The 21,315-nt window shown below is 39.8% G+C and overlaps 1 protein-coding gene across 3 annotated transcripts in view; it reads right to left on the bottom strand.

Moving 5' to 3' along the window:
• Positions 1-252: 252 nt before the first annotated feature.
• The window catches only part of BEND7 (BEN domain containing 7), a 56,402-nt gene continuing 35,339 nt past the window's right edge, over positions 253-21,315 (bottom strand). For all 3 annotated transcript variants that reach the window (XM_079993709.1, XM_079993710.1, XM_079993711.1), the window contains 4 exons: positions 15,519-15,744; positions 8,496-8,615; positions 5,743-5,793; positions 253-2,922 (listed from right to left, as the gene is read on the bottom strand). In XM_079993709.1, coding sequence (XP_079849835.1) covers positions 2,879-2,922; positions 5,743-5,793; positions 8,496-8,615; positions 15,519-15,744 — 441 coding nt within the window. In that variant the 3' untranslated portion in view covers positions 253-2,878. The remainder of the gene's footprint in view (positions 2,923-5,742; positions 5,794-8,495; positions 8,616-15,518; positions 15,745-21,315) is intronic.

The following is a 21,315-nucleotide window of genomic DNA, read 5'->3' as shown; positions in this document are numbered from 1 at the left end:
GCCACGGAGTGTGGTGGAGTCTCCTTCTTTGGAGGTCTTTAAGCAGAGGCTTGACAACCATATGTCAGGAGTGCTCTGATGGTGTTTCCTGCTTGGCAGGGGGTTAGACTCTTGTGGTCTCTTCCAACTCTATGATTCTATGATTCTATGATTCTAGTTCAGGCTTTTTGGACAAATTAGTTTGTACTGCAATCTTTTCTGAACTACGGTATGTCTGAAAAGCACATGTGGATACACACACACCAGAGACACTTGTTGAATTAGAGTAATTTATTGTGTGTTTTTTTCTGAACTTGACAGATTCCCAGAGATTGATAACACAACACAATCTTATGCACCAATTCACAACTAGTCCCTTGTTGGTTTTATTAAGAACATAGTAATTTAAAAAATAGCTAAATATGTACATATTAATAAAACTTATATACATAAGATTGAGATACTTTTTTTTTACCTAAATATGGAATGATTTCCTAATAAAACCTATAAAAAGACTTCTGAAAAAAATCTGAACAGTAGTCACAGTAAGTAGACAAGAATACTATTATTTTTAAGATTTATTAAAAGAATGCTGATTGTTGGTTAACTGTTACTATATGTATGACTTCTTTGTAGATTTACTGGGGAGACTGAGTAGTTCTGTTCAAGAGGGAACAGTCTCTAAACCCTTTCCATCTCTAAGGAGAAAATGTACTTTTTAAAGACTGCAGTGCAAGTCAGGTTTATCTTGTCATCAAGAGAACACAGCCACATTTCAATAATTATATGTGTAATAATGATTACACATTATGTGTAAAATTCCACAAAAGTGTTAAACTGCAGTAGAAGTAGTTATTCAGCCGGAGTTGAACAAACACAAAAGATTCTGTATAAATATCTACAGCAGTGTCTTCTGGTGTGCTTAAGATGACTATGAAATTTTCATTATATAACATTCATTAATCCTTCATTGGAAGTATGACCTAGTACCTTTTCACACACAGACTAGGACAGAAGCCTGATTCTTCAAAAGGTAACAAGAATACATAAACCATAACTTCAGATATTATTTGTGGGCTTTTGTGGTTAATAACCTTAAAGACCAGTGTATAAATTTATGAACACCCATGTCAAAGTTTCCTTTCAAAAGCAGAAATATAAAATAAGCAAAAAATATTTGACGGGGGCAGAACACTTCCATTAGTTTTAACTCTGAGGAATGAGATAAGGAGATCAGTACACAATGGTGATAAATATATACGTTTTGGAAGGAATTTAATATAAATATTATTTAACTGGCAAGTGATAAGGTGGGATTACGGTATATATATATATATTAATATAATTTAGGGTTCAGATTTTGTACACTGGCCTCTCTTTCCCAGTACCACCCATGATCCAGGGGATAACAAATATTAATATATCTGATTACAATGGAGTGTGTGGAGCTTGACCCAGAGGATGTTTGGTCATCTATCTGAAATTTCAAATAACAAATCTTTCGTGGAAATTAAGGGGGGCAGTAATTTGCAGATTCTGGGCCAATTTCCTTCATCCTTGGCCAACAATATTCACAGGGAGAAAACTGGGAATCGATTTTTTTTGGCAGATTCACACACCTGCCAGATGAGGAGGAAGTGAAAGGTATGCTCTTTACATATAAGTAATTGTGTGAGCATTTTCACTTCACAAATAGGCCTGAAGATGTGGAGACCCAATATGAGCTATCATTTCCTCTCACTGAAGGGATGAAGATTTATGGAAATCAAGCCTATGGGTAACTATGGAACACCTAGTTTCCATAGTGTAAGTGCAAGAAGATTATATACACCCAATCCACTCACGACAAAGTTATCCTTAGTTGGGGAAATGTGTGAACTCCTCGTGGTCAGGAGGAAGGTGTGATACTATGCTCCTTTGAGTTGAACAAAGGAAACCAGGATACATGTTCCTATATGCACTTCCTTATCACTCATTTCCCCCACTTCTGGACAGATCCTTGAAGAGGCATGAGGAAAGGCATGAGCATTTGTGAAAATCAACACACCCCAAATGTAATGGTATTTCCCCTACATCTCATGCAAATATGACAGAAAAGCCATGTATAAGAGTATTGGGGAGGCTATTGGCAGCGATAATTATTGAAATAACTTTTTGGGAACTACAGGATAGTGCTGGCACTCAAAAGCCAGGGAGAGAGAGAGAGATGAGGGGGGGTTGTTACACCAAATGGTCTGAAAAATAAAATGTCTGAGTAATCTCAATATTAAGAACAGTTCATTCCACGTTCACCAATACTTGTTCTGGACAAAACACCAGCATCAATATTAGCATCAATTATTGGGACTCTTATTGTCAAATACCTTATTGCAACTTATTCAGAGAAGAATACTTGGCAATTTACCATCTTTACCCAAGAAGGAAAATCAAAGGGTAAGGAGAGAGAGGGGGGGGGAGAGAAAGGGTCTTCAGAACAGATAACTAATGATTTATTAACTTTGAAGTTTTTTGGTCCTTTGATTTCTGCACAAGAATCCAATAGGAAATGGGGTCCTTCAGAACACCTTTCTAAGGGAGGCCCTTAACTTTGTTAATGTTTCGATGTTTAATCAAAGATGGAACAAACAGCCAGCCAGCATGCATATAATTATTTGGGGAAATGCAATCATAAAGACAAAATTTGTTCTATTTCAGTGGTTATCAGATTAACTGCACTATATCCTTGCTGAACAAGTCTATTCTGATTAAAATAAGAAACAGGTAATTTTGTGGCTTTGTTACCCTATGTTACAAAAGCATGAACAAACTTAAGATTGAGGCCATGATAGAGAACGCAGATATTGAAGTAGTCTGAAAATAGCGCTGGTGTCCTGCTCAATAGTAAAGACGTCTGGATCTGCTAGTGAAACACTGGTGCAGAATGTGTGGTTTCAAAGAGGTTACCTGAAAAAGAAGAGCTGGGCTTAGGATCTGAAAGGTTGGCTGTATAAAACTGACACACAAGTATTAAAAGTAACCTATGGGTTTCAACATTAAAGTAATAAAAGGTGTTGTCTGCAATAGAATTAGAACACTAACAGGGTGTCCATAATTTATTTCTTGGTATGTATCTTTATTACAACCCCTGGGAATCACTTATGGAAAGGTATTAATTACTGTGAGAGAAATCTAGTACACAGAATTGGAGAATAAGGGAGAGAACACATGCAAATGTGTGTATTAAGAGCAACAAGGAATTCATCTAAAAATATTACACACATGGATGGAGAACAAAGCACTTGCATAACAATGCAAGAGAGGATCTATCAAATATCTGAAATTAATCTGCAAAGTGGAAAGAACAGCACTGCTTTATTGAGGGGTTTTTTCAAAACAATACAGAAAGCAGGGGGTTGGACTCGATGGCCCTTGTGGTCTCTTCCAACTCTATGATTCTATGATTCTAAGCACTTAAACAGAACTCTCCCACCCCACCCTCCCTACAAATATATATAATTACAATGATCTCCCCTCCCCTGATTGCTCACTTTTATTTGGGGTCACTTAATAATAATTTTATTATTTATATCCTTCCCATCTGGCTGGGTTTCCCTAGCCACTCTGGGCGGCTTACAGAATATAGCACAAATGATAACCCCACCATCACCACACACACATCCTGGAGAGTCATGTCCGGATAACAATATTGGGAGATTGCATGGCATAATATTGTCCCCAATGCTCTTCAACTCTGAAATGAAGCCACTGAGTGTGGCCAATCGGCGTTTGAGGGCAGTGTGTCGTCTGTGCGCTGGGAGTGGTAGCCAATGTTGCTGAAGCCAGAACTGGGATTCAAGATGACTAAGAGATTGGGGAACGGGGTCAAATGAACAAAACAAATTTCAGTAGGGACAAATAGGTTGAGAGAACTGGGTCAGTTTAGTTTGGAAAAGAGGAGACTGAGAGGAGATAGGATAGCCATCTTCAAATGTCTCGAGGGCTGTCACAGGGAAGAGGGAACAAGCTTGTTTTCTCCTGCTCTGGAGGGTAGGACTCAAACCAATGGCTTCAGGTTACAAGGCAGGAGATTCCAACTCAACGTTCAGAAAAACTATCTGACAGTAAGAGCTGTTTGGCAGTGGAACAAATCCCACAAGAGGTGGTGGACTCTCCTTCCTTAGGGGTTTTAAAGCAGAAGTTGGATGGTCATCTGTCATGGATGCTTTAGCTGAGATTCCCTCATTGCAGGGGGTTGGACTAGATGACCCCTGGGGACCCTTCCAACTCTACCATTCTATGATTGCCATAACATCTGAGTCAGAAGAGGCTATGTATAATCCTAATCACTGTCCTAGTGATGGACTGGAGGAGGGCTAATAACCCAATGTTGAACCCTGGGAAGATGGAGGAACGGCAGGTAAGTGGATTGGTCAGTTGCATGTTCTGGATGGGACTGCACTCCTTCTGAAAGAGCGCTTTCAGAGTTTGCGAGTGCTTCTGGATCCATCTTTTTCACTGAAGGCTCAGGTAGAGGGCCCTTAAACAGCTACAGACATCATCTTTGACAGGCAAAGCCTGGCCATGGTAATTCCATTATGAACTTCCAGACTCAGTTATTGCAGTGTGCTCCATGTAGGGCTTCCCTGGTCTAGATGCTCCAGCTGGTGTAAATGCTATGGCTACACTGTTGGTAGGAACAGACAACCACCAGCACAAAGTTTCAGTGCTTAAAAGCTTGCACTGGCTACTCAGAGGCTAACAAGCCAAGTTCAAGGTTCTTGTGTTAACTCACAAGATCCTTAACAACTTGGGTTTAGGATACCTAAAGAACCACTGAGGTCTCTAGGGGAGTTGCTTTTAGTAGTCCCCCATGGCTCTGATGCACAGCCTGTATATACCAGAACCCATGCATTTGGTGTTGGGGCCCCCATTCTGTGGAACACCCTCTTGGAGGTGATCAAACAGGCCCCCTCCCCACTGAACTTCAGGTGTGTGGTTTAGATTTATTTTTAGCAGGCATTTTAAGTAAGCTTCTATGTTTTTATGGCTAATATTAACTGATTTTTCTCCTTATGCACATTTTGCAGAAAGGAGACCAAAGAAATAAGATTTCTACTAATGTGACTGCCTCTTTGTGTCTCACTTATGAACTTTTGATAGTAGAAAAATTAGCAGCACTAAGAAATTGCATGAGATGAAATGGGCACCAGTAAAATACTAAATAAAATTACTAGAGCAATTAAAAGCTGACATATAAAGACTTCGTTAAGGAAATTGATTATCATGTCTTCTTACATAAATTGCCTTGATTGCTTGATTGGGTGTGGGGAGCAAGAGTGAAGAGATCTTTATAATCTCTGTGATCTGAGGACAGATTTATATATTCAGTAGTTACTGAGTACAAAAGCTTTCCCTAGACTTCTGGCTGTTATAAGGTCACATTTTAAATGCTTCTCTGTAATGAAGGACTCCTTGGGCACAGGCACAATGATGTCAGGGAGAAGGGTGTTGTCTGGCCTTCCTGAATTATAGTGTTTTAATGTTCAGTCCCCTGCCTCCAGTGGAGGAGCACTTCAACATGGAATGACCTCCACTCCTAGCACTACGGAACAGGCAGTGGAGAGAGAGAGTAAGAAAATGTGAGGCATATCTAGTGACAAAGGAAAATGTAAGTTTAGGTAAGAGATGTTATATTGTGCAAGGTTATTCCAGACAGCCCAATTCTAATGAGACTATAAGCAAACAAATGGCCAATTTGTTTTTATTAACCAACAGCTTTTTTACCTGTTTGTAGTAGAGAAAGGTCCAGTTTCTCATCACAGTCGGTTGTCTCTACTAAATAAAGATAATACATAAAATATATTATTCTCCATAATACATACAATTAGAATTAAGTAAAACAGTAGAAATAAAATTAAATGGGAAAAGTGGTATGGAAAACAGGCAAGTCTACTACACAAACGCATCAAAACCCCTACAAATTAGAAGCATTTTAAGAACTTAGGGAATTCAAAGGAAGAGCTGCTCCATAAGACAATAACCAGTTCTCTTCAGAAGGTGACTGATGAATATCCAGTTCTCTGAAAAGAAGGTATAAATAAGGCCAAATGTGATAGTTTGCTCCAAAGCTCTCACAGGGCCAACTCCATATACTACATGAATAGCTTTGCAAGTCTCATGGTTGATAGTCATATTGCTTCATACACATACAAAGATTTTTGCTGTATTGTCTGCCTTATGCAGGTACGAGTTTCATGATCTAAGCAGGTTAGCTCTATACCCACAAGGATGAAATTCTGTCTCCGCCTAAGCAGCATCTAAACACATCTCACATTTTTTACATTGGAAGCAATCACATCTTTTTAGGCCAACAGCAATTGTGCCAGAGTTTCACTGAACTTCCCATCAAGCAAAATGAGTGCTCCCAACACTAAACTGACTGAAGGACTACACTCAAGGGCAGAGCCTTGCATACAGAAGTTCAATCTCTGGTCCCTAGAGTTAAATTGGTCCTGGGGAGCAGACGTTGGAAAGAGCTCTCTACCTGAGCCCTGGGACAGCCACTTTCAGTCACAGAGAACAATACTGGGCTACACAGGCTAATGAACTGACTTTGTATCAGACAATTTCATATGCTCAAAAAGCAGTGTACATTAATGTCCACTTTAGGTTGGGAAAGGGACCATAAATCAATGTTGCTTTATTTTTATGGTTTTAGGTTGTTTCATGGAGAAGTAATATTGGGCAGTGATTTTTACTGCATTATTGTACTTAATATAAGGGACGCAGGTGGCGCTGTGGGTTAAAGCCTCAGCGCCTAGGACTTGCCGATCGAAAGGTCGGCGGTTCGAATCCCTGCAGCGGGGTGCGCTCCCGCTGCTCGGTCCCAGCGCCTGCCAACCTAGCAGTTCAAAAGCACCTCCGGGTGCAAGTAGATAAATAGGGACAGCTTACCAGCGGGAAGGTAAACAGCGTTTCCATGTGCGGCTCTGGCTCGCCAGAGCAGCGATGTCACGCTGGCCACGTGACCCGGAAGTGTCTCAGGACAGCGCTGGCCCCTGGCCTCTTAAGTGAGATGGGCGCACAACCCCAGAGTCTGTCAAGACTGGCCCGTACGGGCAGGGGTACCTTTACCTTTGTACTTAATATAATAATAAAAATTTATTATTTATACCCCGCCCAACTGTTATTGGTACTTTTTAAATATTGTGTGCCTCTTTGGGTATTTTTAAGAATGAAAGCAAAACTTAAAAAAAAACTAAAAACCTATATTCTCAGTGGATACCGTGTTATATAAAAATACTTTTTGTGATTCTTACCAAAGGGGTGTTCAGCATACACATTATACTCACTGAGTACCATGGACTTAGGTAATATTCTGATCTGCATATATGTGCAAGAACCATGAGCCCCATTCCCTTGGGATATTAAAGTAGAGGTCTAGTTTTGTTTTTTTAATGGTGCAGCAGTGATGAAAACTTTGTGATGTTTAACACAAAACAGAAGCTATACAGTTGATGTTAAATGTCAAATTTTACGGCAGATTATTTTCACCTCAAAAAGTCACAAGATCGTTTGAGTAAATGTTGCAGTTAGAAGTTGATTTCTGGGATCACGCACAGAGCAAATGGTGAAATAGGTCTTGACCACCCAGAGGATTCTATAGCCCTCCTGTTACATGCATGTAAGGCACTCATGGCTTCAAGCTGGAGTGGGGCCTTGTTCCTTGCCCTGGTGTCATCTTGCCAAGCTATCACTGCCCTTTGGTCTTCTCATTACGTGCTGCTGGTGTGTTCAAGCAGCTACTTATGATCTGGGGTTCCCTTTCAGATGGCAACATATGGTTGGAGGGTGCAGCTAGCATAGCAATGTTCTGTCTTGAAATCGTGTCTGTTCCAAACACAAGTAATGAATGAATAGGGCTTAAATTCTAACCACATCGACTCACAGATCCATTGAAAGTGATGGAGTAGCTCAAGGAAATATAAAAGCAGTGAAAACGTGGAAGCTGTGCCACCAGCTCTTCACCAACCAGAACAAGTTGGAGGATGTCAAGCCCATAAAGCTGAGGAAGGAGAAACACGTGCCTCCCCTATCCTGCCTTACAGTAGCTAGAACATGCTTAAAGAGAACCATGCTGAACTTCATCACTCTCATGCAACAGTTAAAAAAAGGATACACCAAGACAGGTGAGGAGTAACACCAGTTGTCTCAGTGAATCACCTGAGGTCTGTAACATCAAGCGCTGGCTTGCATGTGTGAAAACAGCCACAGATCAAACTCCACAAACAGCTTTCATGCCATCGTAAGACACAAAACATTTCAATGGAGGTGACTCAGATATTCAACTCTGAGTCATAATGACTAGTTGAGTGACAAGACTAAGAAATGTACATAGGCCTGAATCAGCCCTTAGGAGCAGTGTCCTTCCTCAGTAATTCTTAAAGGCTGGGTTCAGGCTGCTCACTGTCATACTATTTGTCTTGCCACCTTGCTATCTGCATTCAATCTGCTTTCTACCTCTAACCCTCCCTTACCTGAGCCTCTTTTTAACCGTCTTCTTGCCAGTTTGATTTGATCCTGAAGAATCTGTACCCAGTCTCTTGGGCCAGGTAGTTTATCCACATGGTTTGCAGTGCAGTATTTTTCTGTGAACACTAAAAACAGAAGGTACAAATAATCTCTTTACCAAAAGGTTGAAAAAGATGGAAAACTGCAAGCCAAGATTTAAGTAACCAGACACAAGAAAAGCAAACTCACAACAACATTCTACATTTTATATAAAATGTGAGAACTGGATGTTTACATTTTTGTAACTTAAAATCTCCATGACTGAGCAAAGTCAGCATGTAAATTTATTCTTCCCAAACGATTTTCCAAGTGCAGGAAGATACTAACATGGGAGACCTTCAAACAAACTAACTTGCAATGTAAGCTTGGACTGTAGCTGTTTGAAAGCACTCAAATAGCCAAGAGATTTTGCATATATTAGGGAAGATCCGGTAAGCTAAGCACTCTGCGAATGTTTACCATGTTGAAAAACATTAGCAGAAGATGGCATTGACATTCCAGAAATATTCACTAGAAAGATCCGTCTCCAGACATTTAAAGAGAACAGCACAAAACATTGCCTTGGAATCTCCGGAACAAAGCGACACACGAAACTATGAAATCTGAAAACACAGTGGCAACATGCACATAAAATGTTCCTCAGATGAAGTGGAAGAAGCCAAAACAAAGCGTTGGGCTTACACACCTACTCTCCCCACACTTCCTCTCCCCATGCAGTCAGGAAGAAGACTTCTGGAAAAAATTATTTCATTTTTGGATAATTCTGTTGTGAACCAGAGATCATGGTTCATGACAAACATATTATTTAAACAAGCTAGCTTTATAACCCATGGCTTGAATGTAATGCCAAGCTAGGCTCTCTGGTTGACATGCAGTACTAAGCCAGGATTCCATAAAAGTGAAACTAAACCCAGCAGAAGCCCTTTTTCTGGCTGCGGTGGGAAATGGACAGGACAGCATGTGAGGCAGATGCTTTGCTTGGGCTCCTTCCAGCTCAACCCATGTACCACTAAACCACTGATCAGCACTGTACATGCAAATATGACCAACATTTGGCTTTGATTTTATAAAACAGAATTAACAAGGGTAAACCTTTCGTGCACATTTCAAGCTACATTTCATCTACACATCAGTGCTTTTTATGAGCATATATTTGACAACACTGCTTCCTCATGAAACAAAATCTTGACACATCATTTTTTAAAAAGTATTTTTTTTAAAATTACAAAAGGGAAAAAGGAGGTATAGATCATCTGTCTTAGTTTTCTGTGAAAGATTCCAAATATGTAATCAGGTATCATTATAATAACATTTTAAATGACTGTCTGAGTTCACTATTTATATGCCTTATTGCTCTCAGGCTGTTTAACCAGAATGGTCAGGAGTGGGACTATGAGGAAGTAAACAGGAAATATTTCAGTCTTGTTGGGGAATTGGTGACCTTTAACCTGAGAGACTGCCTCAGGTGCTCCATTATACAACAGCAGCAGCTTTGAATGGAGGATGAATGTCAGCTATGATATCACCAGGCAAATGACCAATCAGCTCCTTTCGCTGCCCTACTTGCATGTTTCATGCAGCCAACCTCAATTCCTCCACTGTACTTCCTGATTAAAGAAATAGAGTATATACAAGAAATATACAAGAAATAGAGCAAAAAATGGAGCCATGCAGGCCTCTGACATGGCCCCAACGATGAGCTAAAACAGCCAGGACTCACCCCAGTGGTCAGCCAGGCTGGGCAGCAGCCAAGGACCACAGGGTCTTAGAAGGCTCCTTCCCTGCCCTCTCCACCAGACCCCTGGGTGCTTTTCAGTGACAGGCAGCAGTGCTGCTTTTGAACAGGAGCAAAGATCAGCTCTGATCTGTGATGGCCAATCTTCATTTAATATTCCCAAAATGTAACACTCTGGCCTGTAGAGCTATGAAATCCATTGATTTCATAGATCTGTACCTATACTTCAGTTAGGAAATCTATAGCTTTCATTGATAGGCAACATTGCATTTGGGGCAACTTAAGATGGGGGGGGGGGGCTACCAGGGATGAAAGCTGATATTCGCTCCCATTCAAAAGTGCCACCACACATCCACAACTGAAGTGTGACTAGGGGCCCAACAATCGGCTGACAGTCAGACCTTGTGAAGCCAGGGGCATGGAGCTTTTGCACTGTGGGCTTCACAAATACCAGGCTACCAAGTCCTATTGATGAGGACCTCTGTCCTGAAGACACTGTGCACAACACTTCACAGGTGCCACCAATCAGCTGATTAGTCCTACCTGCAAAGCCCCTGTTGGATCAGCCACATGTGGTGTTTTTTTTATAATAATATTTATTAAAGTTTCAAAAAAAATACAAAAATGAAAAAAGAAAAAGAAAACAAAAAATACAAAATACAGAAAAAGTAAAGAAGCAATTAAAAACATTTCAATCTTTCCATGTCTTGTCTTTCATTTACTTATTTCCCTGACCTCCTCACACCTCCCTCTTTTGTATTCTAGTTCAATAGTTGTTTCAGCAAGTCCTTACCCTTTTTGCATTTATCTTGATACTTTATTGTAATATATTATAACTTTACATTTTTACATGTTAACAATCCACATGTTTATCCATCCCATTATAGGTCAAGTGGGTGTGGCTTGGCCCAAACCGTCTCGTGGGCCAAACGGGCCCAAAAACCACAAAAAACCCACAAACAAATGGGGAGGCCTGGTGGGTCTAAAGAGGCCTGTGGGCTGGAGGTTCCCCACTGCAGTTGTAGCTCAAAATATATTTGGGGGGCAGGCAAGTTGGGGAAAGCTGGGCTAAAGCTTTCCAGGACTGAATAAGCAAAAGACCTGAGAGCCAGGTAAAGCTGAGGCAGTGAAGAGAGGCAACAGTCCAGGCAGACAAAGACAGGGGCTATGGGGGGAACTGTACAGCAAAGCCAGCTTGGAAAAGTACCCAAACCACACACTCTGCTACAAGCCCATCTTTAAGGCTTCATTTCTGTAAACATTCTCATCCTTTGATGGCCATCACTCTACTATTAAAAATACCAGATGTAAAGGAGGAAAAAATACTCCGAATTTTTCTTTGCTTAACAGTGCACATTTCTAAAGGGCGAGAACAACCATCATTGATATAAAACTACCTCAGCAGAGTAAACATTTTTCTTTACACTCTTAACTGATTTATTGAGCAGAGCCAAAAGTATTGATTACAGAACATCTGAAAGGGCTACAGAGGAACCCAGTGGCAATGATGCAAAGAACGTCTTTTCATTCTTAGTGCGATCTTACACTGGCTGAGCCACCACAAGGGATAAATGGGCCCATAGTATCCAGCAGAACAGCTCTTGGAAGGCAGAACGTGCAAATGGAGCCAGGCAGAGTTAAGTTCCACAGGGTGCCATCCCTTGTGTTTGCTTCTGGGAGAGGAACCCCCATCCAGCATATCAAAGTCCTCAATGCAGCATCCCTTGTGTGATACCATAAAGACAATATAAAGAGAGCCCTCTTATTATAAACAGTGCCTAGCACTACCACTCTAGATACTATCAGCTGCTGGTTGTAACTGAAAATGATCAGTATTTGAGAACTGCCTTGGGTTAGGGCATTGATGGGGAACTTATGGCACTACAGACGCTGCTGAACTCCACCTTTGATCAGTTTCAACCAGTAAGACCAATGATCTGGGAACAATAGAAGTTGTAGTCCAGGAACAACTGGTGAGCCATAGACTTCAGATTTCTGAAGTAGCAGGCTGGTGCTGACAAAGCCCCTGAAGCTAAACGGACCCATATTGATACCACCAGATTAAAATGGCTATGCTTAAGTGTGCAGGATAAAACACAATACAAACAAATGAAGGCAGTTGGCCTGACTGGCAGCATATACACAAGCTGCCTCCCCATTTTCAGTGCTCATTTCAAGTTCTGTCTTACAAGTCAAAAGCAACCGCTAATGTCAGATTAATAACTAGGCTAAATATGATGTGGAGTGGGACTCCAGTTAGATTTGGACTCACACACAAGTATAGTTGCCGGGAGATTGTGTTCAATCAGCACACATCCTAGTTCCTAATTTTTTTATCCGCCTCCCTGAACAAGGAGAGCAGCAGCCACAACCCCTGCTATACAAACCAAACTGGGCTTGCTTGTCCCACCTGCATGGCAAGGGATGGGTGCCTGACTCCATAGCTGTTTGTAGGAATGGCCCCAAACAGAGGAAGACATACAGGTCAAAGAGCTATTTGGCTCCAGAATGTGAACCAGCAAACCTCCCTCTACCTTTCCATTCCACATGGAGCTATCATAGCCAGCAACATGTTTGGCTAGAGTATCTTGTTTATTTCTTTATCAAAATGTATGTACCACTCAATCAAAAGAAACATTTTAAGCTGTTAACATAAAATCTTGCAGCAACATCACCGCTGCATCCCAATGCACTAAGAATGTTATAGGTGAAATAATTAATTTGTAGTTGGAAATTTCAAAGAAATGGGGGCCAGAGAATACAACTCTTAAAAATGCATGGTGTGCTTCCCAATATCTACATTTAAAACCAATATTTTATTTCACTGACCCTCTTGACCCGCAATAGCATCTTACCATCCCTATCTTTATGATAATTATTATATTTAATAATTTCATTTCTCACAAAAGAAGATCATCATACGCAGTTGCATAATGAGCTTTCTTCAATGCTGATCTGTAAGCACCACATCAAAAAGGTTCAGTTAATTTCAAGTTTCAAACTATATTATGAAGCATCATGTCTTTGTTGGTTGAAAGAGTGGATAAAATTAGAAAACACAGAATTGTTAGATTTGGAAGGGTTCGATAACAGATTTGGATGGCACGCCTATTTATGGTGTAAGAAGAAGAAAAACCATAAAGGTTTTGAGAACCACATCTTCCAGAGATCTTTAATTGAAATATGGGATAGGTATAAAAACCTATTAGAACCAAGAGTCCCACACTGGTTATCTCCGTTAGAGGTTATGAGTGTAAAGAAAATCAGTCTGAGAGGGAATTGGATTACATATGGTGAGTTGATAGCAAAAGGAGGAGGAAAATGGAAAATGAAACCTTATAAACAAGTAAAAAAGTATGTATATGATTGGTTGCATTATTTTCAAGTAAATGAAATGTTTAAAAAGGATTTTAGAGAGAATGGATATGTTGAAAAAGATTCAAAATTTCAAATAGAAATAATAAATAATGATTGTAAAATTTTATCCAAAATGTTGTTGGAATGGCATATGAAGGATGAGGAAGTCAAGTCGGTTATGATACATTGGGCTAGAGACTTTGGATATAATATACCGTATTTTTCACTCCATAAGACGCACCAGACCATAAGACGCCCCTAGTTTTTGGAGGAGGAAAACAAGAAAAAAAAATATGCTGAATCTCAGAAGCCAGAACAGCAAGAGGGATCGCTGCGCAGTGAAAGCAGCAATCCCTCTTGCTGTTCTGGCTTCTGTGATAGCTGTGCAGCCTGCATTTGCTCCATAAGACGCACACACATTTCCCCTTACTTTTTAGGAGGGAAAAAGTGAGTCTTATAGAGCAAAAAATACGGTACAACTAGATGATTGGGCAAAAGTATGGAAGGAAAATATAAAATTTACAGCATGTACTGCGTTAAAGGAAAACGTTATGAAAATGATGTATAGATGGTATATTATACCGGTCAAATTAGCGAAAATGTATAAAACTTGTAATAAGTGTTGGAAATGTAAAGAAAAAGAAGGGACATTTTACCATATGTGGTGGGAATGTAAGAAGGTGAAGGGTTTCTGGGAGATAATATATAATGAACTGAAAAAGATGTTGAAATATACATTTGTAAAGAAACCAGAAGCTTCTCTGTTAGGAATAGTAGGAAATGAAATAAATAGAAAAGATTGTAAACTTTTCTAATATGCAGTTACAGCGGCGAGAATATTAATGGCCCAAAGATGGAAACAGGAGGAATTACCGACCCTGGAAGAATGGAGAATGAAAATGATGGACTATGCAGAATTGGATAAACTAACTGGGAAGATTAGATATCAACGAGACCATAAGTTCATCGAGGACTGGGGAAAATTTGTAGAGTATCTGAAAAATATATGTGATGAGCAAACAACGCTCGTGGGATTTCAAGAAGGTCTGTGAAAGTTTGAGGAGTATTGTAAAAAAGAAAATAAGATTGGGAAGGTATATAAAAAGGCAGTATTAAATTTAGGAAATGCGTAACTAAAAATTAATTACGGATGATTGGCAGATAAGCTGAAGGAAGTCCATAAGAGATAATTTGTGATAAACTTTTGATATGGTATTATATGTATATTGTATAGAAAACTAATAAAAATTATTTTTTTTAAAAAAAGGTTCAGTTAAGACCGAGGCCCAGTGAAAACAAGCATCTTGTTGTGCAGTAAAATATACACTGAACTATTTTAAACTGTAGGTTGGAAACACCATGTCTGAATGATTCCCCCATTTAAAAAAAAAGCATCCTGGCATGGGTCATCACATATTACATTAAATAAGTGTAGAATCTTTGTACTTGTGTATACCAACAATTGAGCTGTACATTTGTAATATTTTTCACATGTAACATTCAATGAATGTGCAGTCCATGTACTCATGTACACAGTAGTTGAGATGTACAAATCAGCAAGTGTACAGTCTTTCACACAAGCCCTTGCACATGCCTTGTACTACCAGTTTGGAGATGTGTTCAGTGTTAACATGGGAACAAGTCTTAAATGTCAGTAGTGATACGTGTGCAAATCTTTATTCCTCAACCTACAATCTGAAATGATGTCGTCCTGGAACAGTTTGACCATGCAAAAGGTTGTTGATTCAGATCAGATATCAGGAACACATAGCCAAGGCAGGCTTGCAGATGAGCTTGAGAAATTTGTAATGTTTTTAGCAACTCCCAAAATGTGATACAGCATAACCACTAGATTATATTATAAAAGCACATTTTTTAAAAAGAAAGAGAACAATACCTTTTATTGCACCCACAATATTTTGGTCTAGTCCTTTTCGGTTGTCATTGAGACCTCTTTTCCTCTTGCCATTGGGTAAAGAGTTGGCCAAGGTCTTGTCATCAAAAAATGCACACACCAGCTTTCGAAACAGCAGACTTCCTGAACGAGTGTAATTTGCTAATATAGAGTCCAGTTGTGATTTCGGCATAAAGACGTCAAAGCCTTCAGCAAGTTGCACTTCTGGCTACCAAAAGAATATCAATGCTTTATTAGCACCTCTTTCATAACTATTTTGTCAACAAATGACATCCAAGGAAAACATGTTCACATCAACACACATACTAGACTTTTATGACACCAGAATAGACACTGAAATAAAATAGACATTGAAATCAAAATTATCAACTGAGTATAACAAAATGCACATCAAAACCTGCTCTGTCCATTATCTTTACGAAATTATAATTACTAGAACAGGGGGAAATCCCAAGGAGCTAGTTACCTGGATGTTAATTAATTTAATGCTGGCAACTGCAATTATGAAATATTTATTCAGTACAGCAGCAGCTTTGAATAATTGGATACTGCCCATTAGGAATTTGAACTAAAATTACTATGGCTACAATCCTGCACTCACTGTTAAATGTTTAATCCCACCATAATAAACTGTTGTAATCACATTACTTGAAATCTAAGCAAGTAATATAAGGGGGGAAAAGTCAGAGTATAAGAACAAAAATACTTATTTGTTGCTCAACACCTATTTTGTCCAAAAGCTGCATGCCACTTGCCTCTGGGAACTTCAAGAGCAGGATATGAAGGTTTCATTTAAATATTATGACTAACAGTCATTGATCAACTTATCCTCCGTTTATTTGGTGAATCCCCCTTCAAAGCTATTTCAGCTTGTGCCTTTCATCACACCTTATGTCATATACTGATGACATATTGCATGAAAAAGCCCTTCTATTTATCTTTGACTCCCAACTGTAAATTCAGCTTAAGAACTTGCAATAACTGGCACTAGGGCAAGATCTGATTCTGGAATCAGTTTTTATCAGTGAACACAAGTACCGTATTTTTTGCTCTATAAGACTCACTTTTTCCCTCCTAAAAAGTAAGGGGAAATGTGTGTGCATCTTATGGAGCGAATGCAAGCTGTGCAGCTATCCCAGAAGCCAGAACAGCATGAGGCTGCACAGCGATCCCACTTGCTGTTCTGGCTTCTGAGATTCAGATTTTTTTTCTTGTTTTCCTCCTCCAAAAACTAGGTGCGTCTTATGGTCTGGTGCGTCTTATAGAGCAAAAAATACGGTAAATTGTTTTACAAAGTGGCATTCTAATTTATTAATTTAGGAATAGCAGTTTTTAAAATTACCCACAGCAGCTTACGAGAACTTATTGAATTGCCACCTTTCAGAGTAAGACAAAATGATTCTACTTATTCTACTCTGCATTGTACAACTTTACAGTGCAACATTTTGCATCCCCTGCTAGTTAATCGTCAAGCTTTGGTGACCGTATGGAGATTTTCAAAGTGCAGAAAAGGTGGACAAGTTTAAGCAAGCAAGTAGATATTAGCACATACTAATCAGATTGCAACCGGAAGTTCTCAAGGTGAGAATGACAGGTGCTTGGCACCATATATAGAACTTTGATTAGAAACAATGTCCTGTGAGTTAATTGATCTCATCAGCATCCCTTTTGTCAAGGAAATCATAATAGGGCTTTTTCTTTGTTTTATTAGCACAATAGTGTTGTTGTTATTGTTTTTTTAAAAATAAGCTTAGAAAGTGATAACCTAAGTTCTAAAAAAGCCTGTGAATCAGTATGAAGCATGGGCGTGCAAAGTACTGGGGAAATGATTTTTTAAGAAACAGTGAATAAAAGATGTGAGTTGCCTCCAGCCGTGTCCCTTTCTGCTCATGGAAAGGCCTGTGGTCCAGCAGAGGCTCCCGCAAATGGAGGACAAAAGGTTACTTTAGCTGATATTCCCTTCCCTCTGCATCTCTTTGCACATCCCACCCCACAAGGCTGCTCCAGAGGCTATGGGGGACCTGTGGAAACAGCATGAAGTGGCAAGGAGGTTGGCTGGAGAAAGGGGAATTTGCTGGAGCAAAAAGGCTTCCATGAGCAGAGGGACATACTGTAATGGAATACAACCCATGATGTTTATTTCTAGAATCCTCACTATAATACCCAAGTGACATTTCTTTTCCTAAAATTAAGTTTAAAAAGAAACAAATCTAGCAAAGTTAGTATACAGAGGCTACAGAAAACCCACACCATATCTTTAAACAAATGAATGTCATTTTTCAGATTTTGCTTATTTTTGTAATGCAGTACAATGGGCTCAAAATCTATTGGTATATATCAATTCCCATTCTCTCACACAACTGCAAATCCTGCATTATTAATCAAACTTTTTTTCAACAAAAATGTCTTTACAATTTAGTGTGGTCTGCTCACTATTCCTACTTATGGCCCCAAACCCTACATAATTTATTGGTGTATATCTTAAGTAAAAGCCGAATTCCTGCTCAAACCCACATCAAACCCGACTTTGGAAAGGCAACATAAGGGCTGGGGGGGCGGGGGGGCGTGTCAAATGTTGCTGATGACTACCCTGCTTTAAGCCAAGGACATAATTATTCCCATCTTATCTGGATACAACTCTAAGAACTGTTCCCTTCAGGGTTCTGCTTCCACTCTTTTTCCACTTGTATTCCTGCTTCTCTGTCTCCAGCCAACCAGTTACTGGACTCCCAGTGCCTTAACTCTCCTAGCAGCAGATGTCTTTCAATAGCCCCCTGGTTCCCTCTGGTTAAACCCGGTCAACTGCATACAATTTCTCCTCGACCAAGGTCTTGCGGGAGCTTTCTGTCCCAGCCATACTGACCTTTCCGTGTCTTCACAGGCACTCTCCCACCCTCATTTAGCAGTTAGGGGACTTGCAAGCAACAGACATAAACCAGTTTTTAGCTTATTATGTGCAACCATTTTAAGGCAATGATTCTGCCGCGCCACAGTGGAGCTTCTTCCAGTACGAGCTGTGCTTTTCCCCTTTTATAGCCAGCAATGAAAACATTGCACTTGTGCAGATAAAGCCCCTGTTAGCTCTCACATATTCTCCTGACATAGCTCTAAATGATTTCTCCCTGTAAAAGCCAAATATTTCAATAATCTCAGCCAATTTATCAGTAGCCAATTTAACCAACTGAGGGGGAATGATTTTTTGTACATTTGAGAATTTGGTTGGAAACAAAAGGAGTTATTTCAATATCCATCCTGCCATATTTTTAGACCTTTAAGTGGGCGACAGCAGTTTAACACAAGCAGACTAAAATATAATTTAGCAAGCTGGAATAATCTTGTGTGGTATACTTAGATAATAATAATGTTTTTTAGAAAAGGATGATGCAATTACTAAGATCCAGCATGGGTTTCTCAAAAATAAGTCATGCCAGACAAATCTCATTTCTTTTTTTGTTGTTGTTGTTGGAATTACAAGCTTGGTGGATCAGAGAAATACTGTGGAAATAGTTTATCTTGATTTCAGTAAGGCTTTTGACAAAGTTCCCCATTATATTCTTGCGAGGAAGCTGGTAAACTGGGTTGAATGAGGTAACTGTTAGGTGGTTGTGTAGCTGATTGACTGACAGAACCTTGTCATCCTGGAAAAAAGGGACAAGTGGGGTGCTGCAGGGTTCAACATCTTTATAAACAACTTGGATGAAGGAATTGAGGGGATGCTCATCAAATTTGCAGATGACACCAAACTGGGAGGGGTAGCTAATGCTGCAAAAGAAAAAATCAGGATTCAAGATGACCTTAACAGATAGAACTGGTCCCAAGCTAACAAAATGAATTTCAGTAGGGACAAACATACGGTTCTGCACTTAGGCAGAATGAACCAGATGCACAAATATAGGATGGGGGGACTTACTAGCAGTACATGTGAAAAGGATCTAGGTGCCTTAGTGGACCACAAGTTGAACATGAGTCCACAGTGTGATGCAGCAGCAGCAAAAAAAAAAAAAAAAAAAAAAGAAGAAGAAGAGCTAATGCTATTCTAGACTGCCTCAGCAGAAGTCTAGTGTCCAGATCAAGGAAAGTAATAATACCACTCTATTCTGGCTTGGTCAGACCACACCTGGAATACTGTGTCCAATTCTGAGCACCACAATTTAAGAAAGATGTTGACAAGCTGGAAGGTGTGCAGAGGAGGGAGACCGAGATGGTCAAGGGTCTGGAAACGAAGCCTTATGAGGAACAATGGAAGGAAATGGGTATGCTTAGTCTGGAAAAGAGAACACTAATTGAAATATGATAAAGGAAGGTAAAGGGACCCCTGACCATTACGTCCAGTCGTGACCGACTCTGGGGTTGCGCGCTCATCTCGCTCTATAGGCCGTAGACAGCTTCCAGGCCATGATAGCCACCTTCAAATATTTCAAGGGCTGTCACATGGAAGAGGGAACAAGCTGTTTTTCTCCTGCTCTGGAGGGTAGGACACAAACCAATAGCTTCAAGTTACAAGGAAGGAGAGCTGTTCAACAGTGAAACTGTCTCCCTTGGGAGGTTGTGGACTCTCCTTCATTGGAGGCTTTTAAGCAGAGGTTGGATGGCCAGATGTCTTGGGGCCTTTAGCTGAGATTCCTGAATTGCGCAGGGTTACACTAGATGACCCTTGGGGGTCCCTTTCAATTCTACAATTCTATACCTAGGTTATCTATTCCGATTGCATTTCATATCCTCAGATGAACTTCATTTTTCAAAATAAAAAATTCCACACTAAAAAAACTGCCACACGGCAGAGTGCCCTTGGTCACACAAAGTTGGAAAAAATATGCTCTTGTCCTCAGAGCAGCTGTCTCCACACATTGTTTCCAGCACTTAATAATAAAGGTAGAGGGGTATCTTGAAATGTGTGCCACATTTTGTTTGGATTACAGCTTCACGGCTGATTTGTATGAGTTCCCTTGAGAAATCTTTCCTCTCAAATTGATTGATATTAGCTGTGCATTAACAACAAGAGATGCTCATTGCAAGTTCCCAGTGACCAGGCTATTACACAAGAACCACAATAATCATGGAAAAAGCATGACCCTGGATCTACCTATTAGAAAACCAATATCCCTGTATTGCAAAAGGTAGAAATATGTTTAACAGGGACTCTTCACAGGCAATCCCTAGTCTCAATTAGAGATGCAATTAATGTGTTTTGTACATTTGTGTGTGTGTGTTTTATAAATGAATCAGTCTGTACCCTAGTCACATATTTTGAGGGGGGGGGTGCTGATTTATTCCAGATTCCTTCAGTAGCAAATTATCCTTCAATTGCACGCAATCAGTACCCAATTGAGCTTCACATGGACATTTCCAAGTATGATTTATAGCCAAATAGAGTTTGTTAACATAAGATAATCAAGGCAATGGTGTACATGATTAAACACAAATGAAAGAATTGCCAAAACTTTTGTTTTGTTAAAATTAGCAAGCAGCAAATTAGATTTAGTCCAAGCATTTCTGAATATTTTAATTGATTAAAACAGAACTCTTTTGCCAAATCTATACAAATTATTTGCTTTGCATGGTAAACAAATAGAACGTTTACTTAGAAGTAGGGCACTCAGTTGCTTGAGTCACAAAGGTAGATAGCATTTTTCGGCAATCCTATGCCCAGTTCCCAGTGACCTGAGAATAATATCCACTGCACATACTGGGGCTTACCAGTGACGTAGTGTAGGTTGCCAGCAACCAGGGCAGGCCAAGTATTGTGCACCCTAAGAAGCAGTGGTGGTGGTGTCAGACA

Source organism: Podarcis cretensis, assembly GCF_951804945.1.
Source record: "Podarcis cretensis genome assembly, chromosome: 10".
Taxonomy (NCBI): domain Eukaryota; kingdom Metazoa; phylum Chordata; class Lepidosauria; order Squamata; family Lacertidae; genus Podarcis; species Podarcis cretensis.
This window is presented reverse-complemented; position numbering and strand designations above follow the sequence as displayed.